The 18,232-nt window shown below is 37.7% G+C and overlaps 1 protein-coding gene and 1 pseudogene across 1 annotated transcript; one reads left to right on the forward strand and one right to left on the reverse strand.

Moving 5' to 3' along the window:
- Nucleotides 1–211: 211 nt before the first annotated feature.
- On the forward strand, nt 212–1,233 carry LOC112748072 (uncharacterized). Its single transcript, XM_025796273.1, has 2 exons — nt 212–556; nt 604–1,233. Exons 1-2 carry the CDS (start codon nt 212–214, stop codon nt 1,231–1,233), a joined length of 975 nt encoding a protein of 324 aa, XP_025652058.1.
- Nucleotides 1,234–1,563: 330 nt separating this feature from the next.
- Nucleotides 1,564–14,808, reverse strand: LOC112748073 (pectinesterase 2.1-like; annotated as a pseudogene).
- Nucleotides 14,809–18,232: the final 3,424 nt, after the last annotated feature.

The following is an 18,232-nucleotide window of genomic DNA, read 5'->3' on the forward strand; positions in this document are numbered from 1 at the left end:
ACTCTTGGCTGCTAACGCCACTCTATAGGCGGAAAACCAACAAATGTCCAAACTATTAGCAACAATTTAGAACAATGGCGAAGAAAAGAACGACAAGAAGGCCAATTCGCAGAAGACAGGGGAAACACCTCCCAAAACAGAAAGACGACGGACTAGCCCATTCGCAGAAGAAATAATAAATTTTAAAATGCCTAAAAATTTTTCACTTCCAATGACTTTAACGCTGTACAAGGGGATCGGAGACCCTAAAGTTCATGTCACAAAATTTGAATCCATGATGTTTCTTAATAGTGACTCCAATCCCATCTTGTGCCGATCTTTTCCAACCTTTCTAGATGGAGCTGCTTTATTGTGGTTCTCTAACTTATCTACAAGTTCAATATCAAGCTTCGATGAATTTGCAAAGTTGTTCATAAACCACTCAGTAGCATCCAAAATCTATGTGCGAGATTCAGACTATCTTAGTACAATCAAACAAGGACAACATAAGAGCTTGAAGGATTACATGGTGCGCTTCACAAAAGCGGCCATGGAAATCCCAGACCTTCATCCAGAAGTACAACTGCACGCGATAAAAAGTGGCATTCGACCTGGGAATTTTAGGAAGCAATAGCAGTTGCAAAGCCAAAGACATTGGAGGAATTTAGAGACAAGGTAACCGAGAACATTGAAATTGAAGAATTATGTGAAACTTGGAGAAACGAAAGACCCTTATCTCGAAAGGAAGAGGAAAAACCTCCCAGATCTCACAACAAGGACCCCAAAAAACCTTTCGAATTAACACCAAAGTTCGACTCATACACCAAATTCAATACCAAAAGAGAAGACATCATCAAGAAAATATTGCACAATAAACTAATAAAACCACCGAGCAAAGAAGGCACATATCAGGACCAAAAGTATGTAGACAGAAGCAAGCATTGTGCATTTCACCAGAAGTACGGCCATATCACTGATGAATGCGTAGTAACCAAAGACTTGTTGGAAAGATTAGCAAGACAAGGCCTACTGGATAAATATGTCACTTACAGGAGCCAGAAGGAATCAAGAGATACTGACAAACTGAGCTATAGCTCCGACCACAAAGAAAAAGGAACCTGGTATGGACCAGTCAAAACTCCTACATCTAAAGGAGTGATAAACTTCATTTCAGGTGGCTTTGCAAGAGGAGGAGCAACCAGTACAGCTAGGAAGAGAAGTTACAGAGCCATGATGATAATGGAAGGGTCTTAGCAAAGGACCCAAACTTTGGCTCCAACAACCAAAATCACTTTTGGCGCATCTGACTTTAAGTCGCAATGTCCAAACTTGGACGATCCGGTAGTAATCTCAATACACATGGGAAAACTAACAGTAGAAAAGGTTCTACTCGACCCGGCGAGTAGTGCCGACGTCTTATTCTACTCCACCTTCAAGAGGATGCAACTCAATGACAAAGCACTACAACCATCACCCGGGGAATTGGTAGGATTCTCCGGAGAAAGAGTCCTTGTATCAGGTTATGTATGGCTGAGAACATCACTAGGGGAGTCTCCGAACTCAAAAACCCTAGATATTTAATTTTTAGTAGTCGACTGTGCAAGTCCCTATAATGTTATTTTGGGGCGTCCGTCTCTTAACTCCTTTGGAGTCATCATCTCTACAGTTCACCTTTGTGTTAAGTTTCCTGTGCATGATAACATAATAACAACAGTCCATGCAGACCACAAGGAGGCTAGACAATGCTACAATGTGGGTTTGAAAGTCAACCCAAAGGAGATTATCACAAGAGTCCATTCTGTTTACAACTCGAAAAGCATTCCAACCTTGGCCGAGCTAGATCCAAGGAACAGCAACAGTCATCCTGCCCCAACGGATGACCTAGAGATGGTACAACTTAGGAAAACAGACCAGTTTACTAACATCAGTTCTGTTTTCTCTGCAAGAACAAAACAAAAGCTGATTGACACATTAAATTCCAACTTCAACCTGTTCGCATGGATACCTGCTGACATGCCAGGGATCGATCCGAACTTTATATGCCACAAGCTAGCAGTCAACCATAACGCCTGACCTATAAGACAAAAGAAACAAAATATGGGCACAGAAAGAAGAAATGCAGCAACTACAGAAACACAAAAATTACTTGATGCAGGTTTCATCTGAGAAATTCGTTTTTCATCATGGTTAGTGAACGTGGTAATGGTTAAGAAGAGCTCGGGAAAATGACGCATGTGTGTGAACTTTACAGATCTGAACAAAGCTTGCCCGAAGCAACATTGATAGACTGGTGGACGACACCTCAGGAATTTTTATATTTTATACCTCGGTCATATCAAAATCAGACTATTCAACAAAACAAAACTCTATCCCACTAAACCTCTCCCCCAAATATCTCACATTGGCGTCGGCACGAAGATCTCGGTACCAACCAAAAAACAATTCAACCTCACACGAACTATAAATCAAGTTGAGGGCCGACGATATAAGGACAGATCATAAAACATCAACTCACTGACTATATACTCATTTTTTAAGTAATTCTTCACTGACTTAAGCGTCGGAATCTTTTTTGCAGGTACTATGCTTGGGTTCAAGTTCGCAAGGGGGCTACGCTTCCGAGCTAAGATGTTGTAGTGACAGAAAGAGCATAACCCAGCTATACCTCAGAAAAGAGTATCCTTGCCAGAACACATGGTAACCGGTCCAATGGACCCTTTTGCTGGTACCAGCACCCGGCCCATTGTTCATGTACTCTCCGTAATACAGTGTTTCTAGAAAGTCCTTACTTTCGGCATTCCATTCAGCCCATCCAGCTGGATCGATGTGATTGTCTAGGAAGGATTCCATCACCACTGTTCTTGAATACTTCTTCCACGGACGACCCAGATAAGTCTTGACCACAGGCTTCAGATCGGAGCTTGGTGTCACCTTACATTGCTGAATTGAAGTGCCTGTATTCTAGTTAGGGTTCGCTCTTCCTTGGGTCGTAACGATGTTCTTCTATCATAAAATTTTATTAGGATCCACTTCATTTATTATTACTTTTAAAATATATTTTATTCTCTCTAAAATATTACACTAAGGAGAAATCAATTTTATTTTAGTTAATCCAAGACATAACATTATATGAACACTTAGTGGCGAGAATTGATCAAACAAATGAGAATAGAAAAAGGAACTTTTACCAATGGTGGCAGTTTGGAAGGTGGGAGTTCCATCCACATAATTCAAGCTCCCTGTGATTATTGTTTTATCCATACTATCACCAACAAGCATGACGTTCTTCTTTTTTTTACCGATCTCAACATTCTTTTTGTACGTTCCCTTCTTCACATAGATTACGTACCTTGTTTTACTGTTGTCAGGTGCAGAAGCCACAGCCTCTGCCACCGTCTTGAACTTGCCGCTTCCATCCTCGGCTAGCACAACATTAGCCTTTATATCAGCAGCCACAGACTCCAAAAGCCTCATATCGTTGCGTGTCACCCATGACGGAAAATCTCCGTTCTGTGGCTCCTCAAGGAGTTGTTGAGGATCGCTTTCTAACGGTGGCAGAAGTGTAGTGGTGCACGAAATTGTGATCTCTGGTAATGGCTCCAAAAGCTTGGTGCTTTGATCTTAATTCATAATTTGTCACAACTTCGATACAACTAACCATCCAGTACACTGGGTCGTCCAAGTAATAAACCTTACGTGAGTAAGGGTCGATCCCACGGAGATTGTTGGTATGAAGCAAGCTATGGTCACCTTGTAAATCTCAGTCAGGCGGATATAAAATAATTATTTGGAGTTTTCGAAAAAGGATAATATAATAAGGATAGAAATACTTATGTAAATCATTGGTGAGAATTTCAGATAAGCGCATAGAGATGCTTTCGTTCCTCTGAACCTCTGCTTTCCTGCTGTCTTCATCCAATCAGTCTTACTCCTTTCTATGGCTGGCTTTTTGTAAGGATGTCACCGGTGCCAATGGCTACTTTCAATCCTCTCGGGAAAATGGTCCAAATGCTCTATCACAGCACGGCTAATCGTCTGGAGGCATCACCCTTGTCGATGGTTGCATCTTATTCCTCTCTGTGAAAATGGTCCGATGTGCTGTCACTGCATGGCTAATCATCTTTGAGGTTCTCGATCATACTGGAATAGAATTTACTATCCTTTTGCGTCTGTCACTACGCCCAGCACTTGCGAGTTTGAAGTTCGTCACAGTCATTCAATCCCAGAGTCCTACTCGGAATACCACGGACAAGGTTTAGACTTTTCGGACTCTCATGAATGCCGCCATCAATCTAGCTTATACCACGAAGATTCTGATTAAGAGATCCAAGAGATATTCATTCAATCTAAGGTAGAACGGAAGTGGTTGTCAGGCACGCGTTCATAGGGAATGATGATGATTGTCACGTTCATCACATTCAGGTTGAAGTGCGAATGAATATCTTAGAAGCGGAATAAGTTGAATTGAATAGAAAACAGTAGTACTTTGCATTAATCTTTGAGGAACATCAGAGCTCCACACCTTAATCTATGGAGTGTAGAAACTCTACCGTTTGAAAATACATAAGTGAAAGGTCCAGGCATGGCCGAATGGCCAGCCCCCAAAACGTGATCACAGGATCAAAAATACAATCCAGGATGCCTCATACAATAGTAAAAAGTCCTATTTATAATAAACTAGCTACTAGGGTTTACAGAAGTAAGTAATTGATGCATAAATCCACTTCCGGGGCCCACTTGGTGTGTGCTTGGGCTGAGCTTGAAGTCTACACGTGGAGAGGTCATTCTTGGATTTGAACGCCAGCTTTTGTGCCATTTTGGGCGTTGAACTCCACTTTGCAACTTGTTTCTGGCGCTGGACGCCAGAATTGGGCAGAGAGCTGGCGTTGAACGCCAGTTTGCGTCATATAAACTTGAACAAAGTATGGACTATTATATATTTCTGAAATCCCTAGATGTCTACTTTCCAACGCAATTGGAAGCGCGCCATTTTGAGTTCTGTAGCTCCAGAAAATCCATTTTGAGTGCAGGGAGGTCAGAATCCAACAGCATCAGGAGTCCTTCTTCAACCTCTGAATCTGATTTTTGCTCAAGTCCCTCAATTTCAGCCAGAAAATACCTGAAATCACAGAAAAATACACAAACTCATAGTAAAGTCCAGAAATATGAATTTAACATAAAAACTAATGAAAACATCCCTAAAAATAGCCATATTCTACTAAAAACATACTAAAAACAATGCCAAAAAGCGTATAAATTATCCGCTCATCACAACACCAAACTTAAATTGTTGCTTGTCCCCAAGCAACTGAAAATCAAGTAGGATAAAAAGAAGAGAATATACTATAAATTCCAAACTATCAATGAAACATAGCTCCAATAAGATGAGCGGGACTTGTAGCTTTTTGCCTCTTGAATAGTTTTGGCATCTCACTTTATCCATTGAGGTTCAGAATGATTGGCATCTATAGGAACTCAGAGTTCAGATAGTGTTATTGATTCTCCTAGTTTAGTATGATGATTCTTGAACACAGCTATTTTATGAGTCTTGGCCGTGGCCCTAAGCACTTTGTTTTCCAGTATTACCACCGGATACATAAATGCCACAGACACATAACTGGGTGATCCTTTTCAGATTGTGACTCAGCTTTGCTAGAGTCCCCAATTAGAGGTGTCCAGGGTTCTTAAGCACACTCTTTTTTTTGCTTTGGACCTTGACTTTAACCGCTCAGTCTCAAGTTTTCACTTGACACCTACACGCCACAAGCACATGGTTAGGGACAGCTTGGTTTAGCCGCTTAGGCCAGGATTTTATTCCTTTATGCCCTCCTATCCACTGATACTCAAAGCCTTGGGATCCTTTTTATTTGCCCTTGCCTTTTGGTTTTAAGGGTTATTGGCTTTTTGCTCTTGCCTCTTGGTTTTAAGAGCTTTTGGCTTTTTCTGCTTGCTCTTTCTTTCTATTTTTTTTGCCTATATTTTTTTTTCTGCAAGCTTTGTTCTTTGCTGCTTTTTCTTGCTTCAAGAATCATTTTTATGATTTTTCAGATTATCAAATAACATGTCTCCTAGTCATCATTCTTTCAAGAGCCAACATATTTAACATTCTTAAACAACAACTTCAAAAGACATATGCACTGTTCAAGCATTCATTCAGAAAACAAGAAGCATTGTCACCACATCAATATAATTGAGCTAAGTTCAAGGATAAATTCAAAACTCATGTACTTCTTGTTCTTTTGAATTAAAACATTTTTCATTTAAGAGAGGTGATGGATTCATAGGACATTCATAACTTTAAGACATAGTTACTAACTACTACTGATCATGTAATGAAGACACAAACATAGATAAGCACATAACATAGAAAACGAAAAACAGAAGAAATAAGAACAAGGAATGAATCCACCTTAGTGATGGTGGCGTTTCCTTCTTGAGGAACCAATGATGTCCTTGAGCTCTTCTATGTCTCTTCCTTGTCTTTGTTGCTCCTCCCTCATTGCTTTTTGATCTTCTCTAATTTCATGAAGGATGATGGAGTGCTCTTGATGTTCCACCCTTAATTGTCCCATGTTGGAACTTAATTCTCCTAGGGAAGTGTTGATTTGCTCCCAATAGTTTTGTGGAGGAAGATGCATTTGAGGCATCTCCGGGATCTCATGGTCATGAGCTTCATACGCCTCTTGAGCTCCATGAATGGGCTCTCTTGCTTGCTCCATCTTTTTCTTAGTGATGGGCTTCTCTTCCTCAATGTGAATGTCTCCTTCTATGAAAGCTCCAGCTGAGTAACATAGATGGCAAATAAGATGAGGAAAAGCTAGCCTTGCCCCAGGGGAGGGCTTTTCGGCTATTTTGTAGAGTTCAAGGGAGATGACTTCATGAACTTCTACTTCCTCTCCAATCATGATGCTATGGATCATAATGGCCCGATCCACAGTAACTTCAGATCGGTTGCTAGTGGGGATGATGGAGCGTTGGATGAACTCCAACCATCCTCTAGCTACAGGCTTGAGGTCCAGTCTTCTTAGTTGAACCGGCTTGCCTTTGGAGTCAATCTTCCATTGAGCTCCTTCCACACATATGTCCATGAGGACTTGGTCCAACCTTTGATTAAAGTTGACCCTTCTAGTGTAGGGGCGTTCATCTCCTTGCATCATAGGCAAGTTAAACGCCAACCTCACATTCTCCGGACTAAAATCTAAGTATTTCCCCCGAACCATTGTAACATAATTCTTTGGATTTGGGTTCTTACTTTGATCATGGTTCCTAGTGATCCATGCATTGGCATAGAACTCTTGAACCATTAGGATGCCGACTTGTTGGATGGGGTTTGTTAGAACTTCCCAACCTCTTCTTTGGATTTCATGTCGGATCTCCGGATACTCATTTCTCTTGAGTTTGAAAGGGACCTCAGGGATCACCTTCTTCTTGGCCACAACATCATAGAAGTGGTCTTGATGAGCTTTGGAGATGAATCTTTCCATCTCCCATGACTCGGAGGTGGAAGCTTTTGTCTTCCCTTTTCCTTTTCTAGAGGATTCTCCGGGTCTTAGGTGCCATCAATGGTAATGGAAAAACAAAAAGCTTATGCTTTTACCACACCAAACTTAGAATATTGCTCGCCCTCGAGCAAGAAAAGAAAGAATTAGATGAAGAAGAAGAAGAAAATATGGAGAAGAGGGGGGAGGTGTGTTTTGGCCAAGAAGGGAAAGAGAGGGTTGTGTTGTGTGAAAATGAAGAAGAATGGAAGGCTTTATATAGGGAAGGGAGGGGGGGTTAAGGTTCGGCCATATGGGTGGGTTTGGGTGGTGAAGGGTTAATAGGGAAGAGGGATGGAGGTGATAGGTGAAGGGTTTTGGAGAAGAGTGTTTATTGGGAATAGAGGATGATTGAGAAGAGAGAAGAGAGTGAGTGGAGGTAGGTGGGGATCCTGTAGGGTCCACAGATCCTGAGGTGTTTAAGGATTTACAACCTTGCACCAAATTAGGCATGTAAAATGCCCTTGCACACAACTCTGGGCGTTCAGCGCCAGGTTGGTGCCCATTTTGGGCGTTCAATGCCTATTTGTTGCCCATTTCTGGCGTTGAACGCCAGAACCATGCTTGTTCTGGGCGTTCAGCACCAGCTCTTCTCCAGGGTGCAATTCTGGCGTTCAGCGCCCAGATGCTGCCCATTTTGGGTGTTCAGCGCCCAGATACTGCCCATTTTGGGCGTTCAGCGCCAGAACTATGCTCTGTTCTGGCGTTGAACGCCAGACAGGTGCTTCCTCCAGGGTGTGATTTTTCTTCCGCTGTTTTTGATTCTGTTTCTAAATTTTTCGTTTATTTTGTGACTCCACATGATCATGAACCTAAGAAAACATGAAAAAATAAAATTAGATAAATAAACATTGGGTTGCCTCCCAACAAGCGCTTCTTTAATGTCAATAGCTTGACAGTGGGCTCTCATGGAGCCTCACAGATGTGCAGAGCTTTGTTGAGACCTCCCAACACCAAACTTAGAGTTTGGATATGGGGGTTTAACACCAAACTTAGAGTTTGGTTGTGGCCTCCCAACACCAAACTTAGAGTTTGACTGTGGGGGCTTTGTTTGACTCTGCTTTGAGAGAAGCTTTTTATGCTTCCTCTCCATAGATGCAGAGAGAGATCCTTGAGTTGTAAACACAAGATTATCCTCATTTATTTGAAGGATCAATTCTCCTCTGTCTACATCAATCACAGCTCTTGCTGTGGCTAGGAAAGGTCTTCCAAGGATGATGAATTCATCCTCATCCTTCCCAATATCTAGGACTATGAAATCAGCAGGGATGTTAAGGCCTTCAACCTTTACTAACACGTCCTCTACTTGTCCATAAGCCTGTTTTCTTGAATTGTCTGCCATCTCTAATGAGATTTTAGCAGCTTGCACCCCAAAGATTCCCAGTTTCTCTATTACAGAGAGGGGCATGAGGTTTATTCCTGAACCAAGGTCACACAGAGTCTTAAAGATCATGGTGCCTATGGTACAAGGTATTAAGAACTTTCCAGGATCCTGTTTCTTCTGAGGCAATGTCAGTTGATCCAGATCACTTAGTTCATTGGTGAACAAGGGAGGTTCATCTTCCCAAGTTTCAATGCCAAATAATTTGGCATTCAGCTTCATGATTGCACCAAGGAACTTGGCAGCTTGCTCTTCAGTAACATCCTCATTCTCTTCAGAAGAGGAGTACTCATCAGAGCTCATGAATGGCATAAGGAGGTTCAATGGAATCTCTATGGTCTCTAATTGAGCCTCAGAGTCCTTTGGTTCCTCAGAAGGAAGCTCCTTATTGATCACTGGACATCCCAGGAGGTCTTCCTCCTTGGAATTCACGTCCTCTCCTTCCCTTACAGGTTCGGCCATGGTGATTAATTCAATGGCCTTGCACTCTCCTTTTGGATTTTCTTCTGTATTGCTTGGGAGAGTACTAGGAGGGATTTCAGTGATCCTTTTACTCAGCTGGCCCACTTGTGCTTCCAAATTTCTAATGGAAGACCTTGTTTCATTCATGAAACTTACAGTGGCCTTGGATAGATTAGAGACTAAGTTTGCTAAATTAGAGGTACTTTGTTCAGAGTTCTCTGTCTGTTGCTGAGTGGATGATGGAAAAGGCTTGCTATTGCTAAACCTGTTTCTTCCACCATTATTAAAGCCTTGTTGAGGCCTTTGATCCTTCCATGAGAGATTTGGATGATTTCTCCATGATGGATTATAGGTGTTTCCATAAGGTTCACCTAAGTAATTTACCTCTGCTATTACAGGGTTCTTAGGATCATAAGCTTCTTCTTCAGAAGATGCCTCTTGAGTACTGTTGGATGCAGCTTGCATTCCATTCAGACTCTGGGAAATCATATTGACTTGCTGAGTCAATATTTTATTCTGAGCCAGTATGGCATTCAGAGTATCAATTTCAAGAACTCCCTTCTTCTGAGGCGTCCCATTACTCACAGGATTCCTCTCAGAAGTGTACATGAACTGGTTATTAGCAACCATGTCAATGAGTTCTTGAGCTTCTGCAGGCGTTTTCTTTAGGTGAATGGATCCACCTGCAGAAGTATCCAATGACATCTTTGATAGCTCAGATAAGCCATCATAAAATATATCCAGGATGGCCCATTCTGAAAGCATGTTAGAAGGACACTTTTTGGTCAGCTGCTTGTATCTTTTCCAAGCTTCATAGAGGGATTCACCTTCTTTTTGTCTGAAGGTTTGAACATCCACTCTAAGCTTGCTCAGATTTTGAGGAGGAAAGAACTTGGCTAAGAAAACCGTGACCAGCTTATCCCAAGAGTTCAGGCTGTCTTTGGGTTGAGAGTCCAACCATACTCTAGCTCTGTCTCTTACAGCAAAAGGAAAAAGCATGAGCCTGTAGACTTCAGGATCTACTCCATTAGTCTTAACAGTATCATATATCTGCAAGAATTCAGTTAAGAACTGAAAAGGATCTTCAGATGGAAGTCCATGAAACTTGCAGTTCTGCTGCATCAGAGAAACTAGCTGAGGTTTCAGCTCAAAGTTGTTTGCTCCAATGGCAGGAATGGAGATGCTTCTTCCATGTAAATTGTTCGAAATTTTCAATAAGGTTGTCTCTGGATTGTTGTAATTTAGCTTCTCTTAGTTTTCTCTTAAGAGTCCTTTCAGGTTCTGGATCAGCTTCAACAAGAATGCCTTTTTTCTTGTTCCTACTCATAAGAAAGAGAAGAGAACAAGAAAAGAAGAGGAATCATCTATGTCACAGTAAAGATGTTCCTTATTGTTAGTAGAAGAAGAAAAGGAATAGGGGTGAAGAAGAATGAAGAATCCAAACACAAAGGTGATGATAGGAGCAGTGATGTGAGATGAAGAGAAGTGTTAGTAGATGAATAAATAATTAGAAGGAGATGAGGGAGGAAAAATTTCGAAAATAATTTTTGAAAAAGAGTTAGTGATTTTTGAAAATAGTTTTTGAAAAAGGTTAGTAATTTTCGAGAATTAAAATCAAAAATTAAAATAATTAGTTAATCAAAAAGAATTTTTGAAAAAGAGGGAAGGTATTTTCGAAAATTAGAGAGAGAGAGTTAGTTAGGTAGTTTTGAAAAAGGTAAGAAACAAACAAAAAGTTAGTTAGTTAGTTGAAACAAATTTTGAAAATCAATTTTGAAATCAAATTTTGAAAAAGATGAGATAAGAAGATATTTTTGAAAAGATATGATTGAAATTAGTTTTGAAAAATATTTGATTTTTAAAATCACAATTAATGACTTGATTCACAAGAAATCACAAGATATGATTTTAGAATTTAAAGTTTGAATCTTTCTTAACAAGTAAGTAGCAAACTTGAAATTTTTTGAATCAAAACATTAATTGATGATGTTATTTTAAAAAATTAGGAGATAAAGATAAGAAAAATATTTTTGAAAAATATTTTTAAAATTTTTGAAAATAACTAAGAAAAATGACAAATATTTGATTTTTGAAAAAGATAAGATTTTAAATTGAAAATTTGATTTGACTCATAAAAACAACTAGATTTTTAAAAATTTTTGAAAAAGTCAAATCTAATTTTCGAAATTTTAAGAGAGAAAAAGGGAAAGATATTTTTTTTTTTATTTTTGAATTTTTTATGATGAGAGAGAAAAACACTAAAATGATGCAATGCATGAAATTTTTAGATCAAAACAATGAATGCATGCAAGAATGCTATGAATGTCAAGATGGACACCAAGAACACTATGAAGAACATGATGAATATCAAGAACATATTTTTGAAAATTTTATATGCAAAGAAAACATGCAAGATACCAAACTTAGAATTCTTTAATGCTTAGACACTAAGAATTCAAGAATGCATATGAAAAACAAGAAAAGACACAAAACATGCAAATGCAAAGATCAAACAAGAAGACTTACCAAGAACAACTTGAAGATCATGAAGAACACTATGAATGCATGAAAATTTTCGAAAAATGCAAGATGAGTATGCAATTGACACCAAACTTATAACATGACTCAAGACTCAAACAAGAAACACAAAAATATTTTTGATTTTTATGATTTTATGAATTTTTTTGTATTTTCTTTTAATTTTTTTCGAAAATCATTTTGAAAGAGAAAAATAAGGATTCCAAAATTTTTAATATGAATTCCAGGAATCTTATGCTCTTTAGTCTAAAGCTCCAATCAAAGGGTCAGGCATGGCTGAATGGCCAGCCAAGCTTTAGTATGTAACTCAGACATGACACGCCTGACATACCCTATCCAGAAGAATTGGACATGGCTTTACAGCCAGCCATGCTTCAACATGCTTCATGAAACGCTAGAATTCATTCTTAAAGATTCTAAAGAAAAATATATTTTTGAAAATATTTTTTTGAAAATTTTTTCGAAAACAGGTGAGAAAAATTTTTTTGAAAGATTTTTGAAAAATTTTTGAAAATAAAACAAAAAGAAAATTACCTAATCTGAGCAACAAGATGAACCGTCAGTTGTCCAAACTCGAACAATCCCCGACAACGGCGCCAAAAACTTGGTGCACGAAATTGTGATCTCTGGTAATGGCTCCAAAGGCTTGGTGCTCTAATCTTAATTCATAATTTGTCACAACTTCGATACAACTAACCAGCAAGTGCACTGGGTCGTCCAAGTAATAAACCTTACGTGAGTAAGGGTCGATCCCACGGAGATTGTTGGTATGAAGCAAGCTATGGTCACCTTGTAAATCTCAGTCAGGCGGATATAAAATAATTATGGAGTTTTCGAAAAAGGATAATATAATAAGGATAGAAATACTTATGTAAATCATTGGTGAGAATTTCAGATAAGCGCATAGAGATGCTTTCGTTCCTCTGAACCTCTACTTTCCTGCTGTCTTCATCCAATCAGTCTTACTCCTTTCTATGGCTGGCTTTTTGTAAGGATGTCACCGGTGCCAATGGCTACTTTCAATCCTCTCGGAAAAATGGTCCAAATGCTCTGTCATAGCACGGCTAATCGTCTGGAGGCATCACCCTTGTCGATGGTTGCATCTTATTCCTCTCTGTGAAAATGGTCCGATGCGCTGTCACTGCATGGCTAATCATCTTTGAGGTTCTCGATCATACTGGAATAGAATTTACTATCCTTTTGCGTCTATCACTACGCCCAGTACTTGCGAGTTTGAAGTTCGTCACAGTCTTTCAATCCCAGAGTCCTACTCGGAATACCACGGATAAGGTTTTGACTTTCCGGACTCTCATGAATGCCGCCATCAATCTAGCTTATACCACGAAGATTCTGATTAAGAGATCCAAGAGATATTCATTCAATCTAAGGTAGAACGGAAGTGGTTGTCAGGCACGCGTTCATAGGGAATGATGATGATTGTCACGTTCATCACATTCAGGTTGAAGTGCGAATGAATATCTTAGAAGTGGAATAAGTTGAATTGAATAGAAAATAGTAGTACTTTGCATTAATCTTTGAGGAACAGCAGAGCTCAACACCTTAATCTATGGAGTGTAGAAACTCTACTGTTTGAAAATACATAAGTGAAAGGTCCAGGCATGGCCGAATGGCCAGCCCCCAAAACGTGATCACAGGATCAAAAATACAATCCAGGATGCCTCATACAATAGTAAAAAGTCCTATTTATAATAAACTAGCTACTAGGGTTTACAGAAGTAAGTAATTGATGCATAAATCCACTTCCGGGGCCCACTTGGTGTGTGCTTGGGCTGAGCTTGAAGTCTACACATGGAGAGGTCATTCTTGGAGTTGAACGCCAGCTTTTGTGCCATTTTGGGCGTTGAACTCCACTTTGCAACTTGTTTCTGGCGCTGGACGCCAGAATTGGGCAGAGAGCTGGTGTTGAACGCCAGTTTGCATCGTCTAAACTTGGGCAAAGTATGGACTATTATATATTGATGGAAAGCCCTGGATGTCTACTTTCCAACGCAATTAGAAGCGCGCCATTTTGAGTTCTGTAGCTCCAGAAAATCTATTTTGAATGCAGGGAGGTCAGAATCCAACAGCATCAGCAGTCCTTCTTCAACCTCTGAATCTGATTTTTGCTCAAGTCCCTCAATTTCAGCCAGAAAATACCTGAAATCACAGAAAAATACACAAACTCATAGTAAAGTCCAGAAATATGAATTTAACATAAAAACTAATGAAAACATCCCTAAAAGTAGCTAGATTCTACTAAAAACATACTAAAAACAATGCCAAAAAGCGTATAAATTATCCGCTCATCATGCAGCAAGCACGTCCAGAGAGGTCCTCGACCTACATATTAAGTCCTGGAGTTGAGACTCTATAATGGCATGAGCAGAGAAGCCTTCTAAGCCATCCAAGCAAGTGGCATGGTTAGTGAGAACACTGCTCAGGCATGTGTGTGCGTCTTGCAGAGAATGAGTAGTGTTCCTTTTAGTGAGAGCCACCACTGATTGAAGAACTCTATCAATGGACAAGTCCATGAGGTCTGCACAGACTTGCAAAGCTGCTTCCTCCTTTAGACTACCGTTGAAGTGGATCTTGATGGCGGATGCCTGAGTTGGACTTCGTAAGGAAGGATTGGAGAAGATTGAAGTTGTGGTCTTTTGTGGTGACCAGAATGAGGTCTTGTTGTGCTATTTCTGAGACATGGGCCAAGCAGGTTGCTCTGTGAATGGAGATGATGACAATGAGGAGGATGGAGAGGCTGAAGGAGGAGGAGAAGGAGGTGGTTCTGATGATGAGATATGAAGCGATGAAAGTTGTTGAGGCGACAACACCACCAAGGATCAACAACAGTGATTTTTTATTTTGATGATGGAAATGTAGAAGAAGAGGTTGTTGTTGTTGATGTGTAGCCATTATATATAATATGTGTGGTGCTAATTGCTAATCTTTGCTTGCTTCGCAGTCCCCTTATATAGAACTGCCACAGACTACAGAGGCATTCACTACTTTACTTCTTCAAACTCTGATAATAATGTAAAGAAACACCAGATTGTTCCAACATTCATTATGTCCACTCCTATGGCTAGAGGACGCGAAGCCAATAGATTCTTTAATTTAGACTTGCTGTCTCTTTTCTTTTTTAGGAGACTAGTTCCAGTAGTTATAAGTGGAGAGAAATTCAAAACAAAAATGATGTGATAATAACATCTCTATTTCTGCCTGCATAAGTTGGCCTTTCATATTCAAACATATATACAGCAAAAGTTATTTGGAAAATTATGAGGTGTTCCAAGTACTTTCATGGAACATGGTTGTCCCAATAAGCAAAAGGTTCCTATATTAATTTTGTCCTTTAGCAACTTTTTGAAAGACTCCAAAATCCTCTAAATAATTAAACATTAAATGACATAAATGGACAGCTATAAGAGGTTCACTGCCCTTGGGTGAGGTGCTGCCTTTCAGCTGACTTAGTTATTTGTAAAAATTATCAATAATTTTTCATAAATAGTAACTTTATAATTTTTTAAGATAATAAATAAATAAATTTCAACATAGTAATGATTTAAAGAATATAAATTCTAATATTTAAAACATTTGTATCTATTTATGAGTATCGTTTATCATCAATAGTTTTAAAATTTACATCCGTTAAAATATACCACTAATCAATTAAATTTCATATTTATCATCTCAATTGAATTAAAATATAATAGTTAAATATAATTAATATTTATATTAAAATTGCTATAATAACAATTTTTAGTTATAAATATTCAGAGTATATAACCTTAGATTTACTTAAATATATTCAATAACACTTTTATCACTATTACTCTATTTTATATCTTCTGAATTAAATAGATTGTCTAAAACATCTCTAAACACGTTTAACTTTAACACAACAACGAATATATATACTTACTAGGTATTCATTCCAATATATTATGGTTAATAAAATTTATTTATACTTATATATTATATTTTTTATATTTTTATTCTCAGTCATTTTTTCTTAATTCTTTTCTTTAATTATTTTCAAACATAAACTAAAAAAGTTATAATTAAAATTCAAAATTACACCATAGAGTATCATCTTAAAAAAATATTCACATCAACAAATAAAAATAAATTTATCTAATTAGAATTGAGTATACTAAATGATTATATTTATTATATGAAGACTCTAAAAAATACACACAAATCAATATTTAAGAAAGATTTTAATTTCACAAGACTTTTTTATTGTTGTATAATTTTTTTGTGCATTTTTTTATTGAATAATTATATTAAATTACATCCAAATTATCAAATCGATGTTTTGTACAATATTTTTGACAAATGAGCTTTATAACTTTAATATTGATTTACATGTTATATAATTAATTTTTGAAAAATATCATATTTTAAATTTATATTATATAGTATAGAGTAAATACCCTTTTCGGTCCCTAACTTTTTGTCCGATAGACTTTGTTCCCCCTAACAATTATAGAAACATAAATCAGTTTTTATCTACTTTTATATTTGTACAATCTAATCATGCAACAGGTTGCCAGCAAGTCACTTGCTGATGTGTCAATAACGTGTCTACGTAGATTTCTCTCCTTTCTAATAGGGACAAATTGCCTCCTGAACCTTTGGCAAAACGTTGTTGTTTTATAAATAGGGTTATCATGTGGTGGTTGAAAGTTTTTTAGCATTTTGTTCGTCATTCTTCATTGTCTTTATTGTGTGTATAGTGAAAATGTGATTTTCTCCTGAAGAAAGCTATGACTACAGAAGGTAGATATTCTTCTTCACGAACTGTTGAGAAAAGTAGTGGACTTGGAAATAATTTGTGCTGGAGTCTGACATTGGGTTCCACTGGGAGTATAGGAAAAAGGACAAACCAAGATAAGTAAAGATTCGTATAGTACCCACATGTCATTGTGGTACATATGCAATATTGTTTGAATCTAGCACAATAGGAAATCCGAATAGGCTCTTTTTGTTACTCTTATTTTAAGGTAGACGTTCTTCACTTTTGTTGTTTTTCAAAATTCGTTGCCATTACCATGAAGTGTTATTTGTTGTAGACCACAGCTCCACATTATAAATACTTTGCTTGGTTTGATGAATATGTTGGTTCATATACACATAAAACTGATGTCAATCAGAATGGAATGGTTAATCTTTTGAAAAAGATGGAGGAAAGATTGGAGTCAGTGGAAATGCAAAATCCTAACTACCTTCTTACTTGAAGTTGCACTTACAATTCTAATTTCATCAATTTTCAGTGAATTTGGTTCAGGGTGTAAAGTTATGTAAATAGAAGACAACTGTTTAATACATTATAATTGAAATTTCTAAATTATATGAAGACAACAATTCATGTTATGATACTAAATGTAGTGATACTTCATTTATTTCCTATAGTGCTATTAGAATTTAAAATACTCGATTGAGATATTACCATATTATTGTATTATATAATTATCAAACATTGAATATGAAGTTAGCTATCTGAATACTCAAATTTGGCATACATTTGGAATTACATCCCAAACTATGAGTGTTTCATAAAAGTTGAATCCAATATACCAACAGATCTAGTAATTCACAAACCAAGTCATGAATATTTTATAGAAGTTGAATCCAAAATATAAACATATCTAGTGTTGCACAAACCAGACCATGAGTACTTTTGCAACTTCAAAGTAAAACAAATACCAAAAAAGTAGACAATGTCTCTAAATAAACCATGAGTATTTTGTAGACTTCAAACTAGAACCTAATCATAACATCAACATTAACCAGAACACTAGATATAGTCTTTAACTATGCAATTCTTGTAAATAATCCTACAATTTCTCATATTGTGCCTTCTCGTTTCTAACAACAATTTTTCTAGCTGATTTTAAAGCTCTCTGGATCATGTTTTGATGGAACTGGACATTGTAATCCTGTTTCATATACTCCATTGCTTTCCTAGATGTTAGCTTAAGCTGTGTTGTCAACCGTTTTTTTAGTTTGTCTGTGACCCATGTCTTATCAATCAAGTTGTTTTCATAATCCCTTCAACATGTATGCTCAGTGTAGAATGTCTTTATTTTAAATGTCATTGTTTTTTAATTCCTTGCCACGTATATCAACTATGGGTAGTTCTCCTCTGCACATTTAGCCCTTACCCTCTCTTTCTCATTCTTAATATACATGCAATCTCTTCCATCCCAAACAAAGACATCTTTTAATGTCATTTTAAATCTCTCCATAGTCATAAATTGTATTCCAAGCTCAAATTGGACCTTTTCATATTCATTTTCTTCATTAAAATCAAGTTCTTGGATTGTCTTCTCAT

The sequence above is a fragment of the Arachis hypogaea genome, chromosome 15 (assembly GCF_003086295.3).
Source record: "Arachis hypogaea cultivar Tifrunner chromosome 15, arahy.Tifrunner.gnm2.J5K5, whole genome shotgun sequence".
Lineage (NCBI taxonomy): Eukaryota > Viridiplantae > Streptophyta > Magnoliopsida > Fabales > Fabaceae > Arachis > Arachis hypogaea.

Coding starts and splice junctions, on each gene's coding strand:
- LOC112748072 (XM_025796273.1), top strand. CDS start 212: ATGACTTTAACGCTGTACAAGGGGATCGGAGACCCTAAAGTTCATGTC. Junction 557..603: donor TCCCAGACCTTCATCCAGAA/GTACAACTGCAC, acceptor TGGGAATTTTAG/GAAGCAATAGCAGTTGCAAA.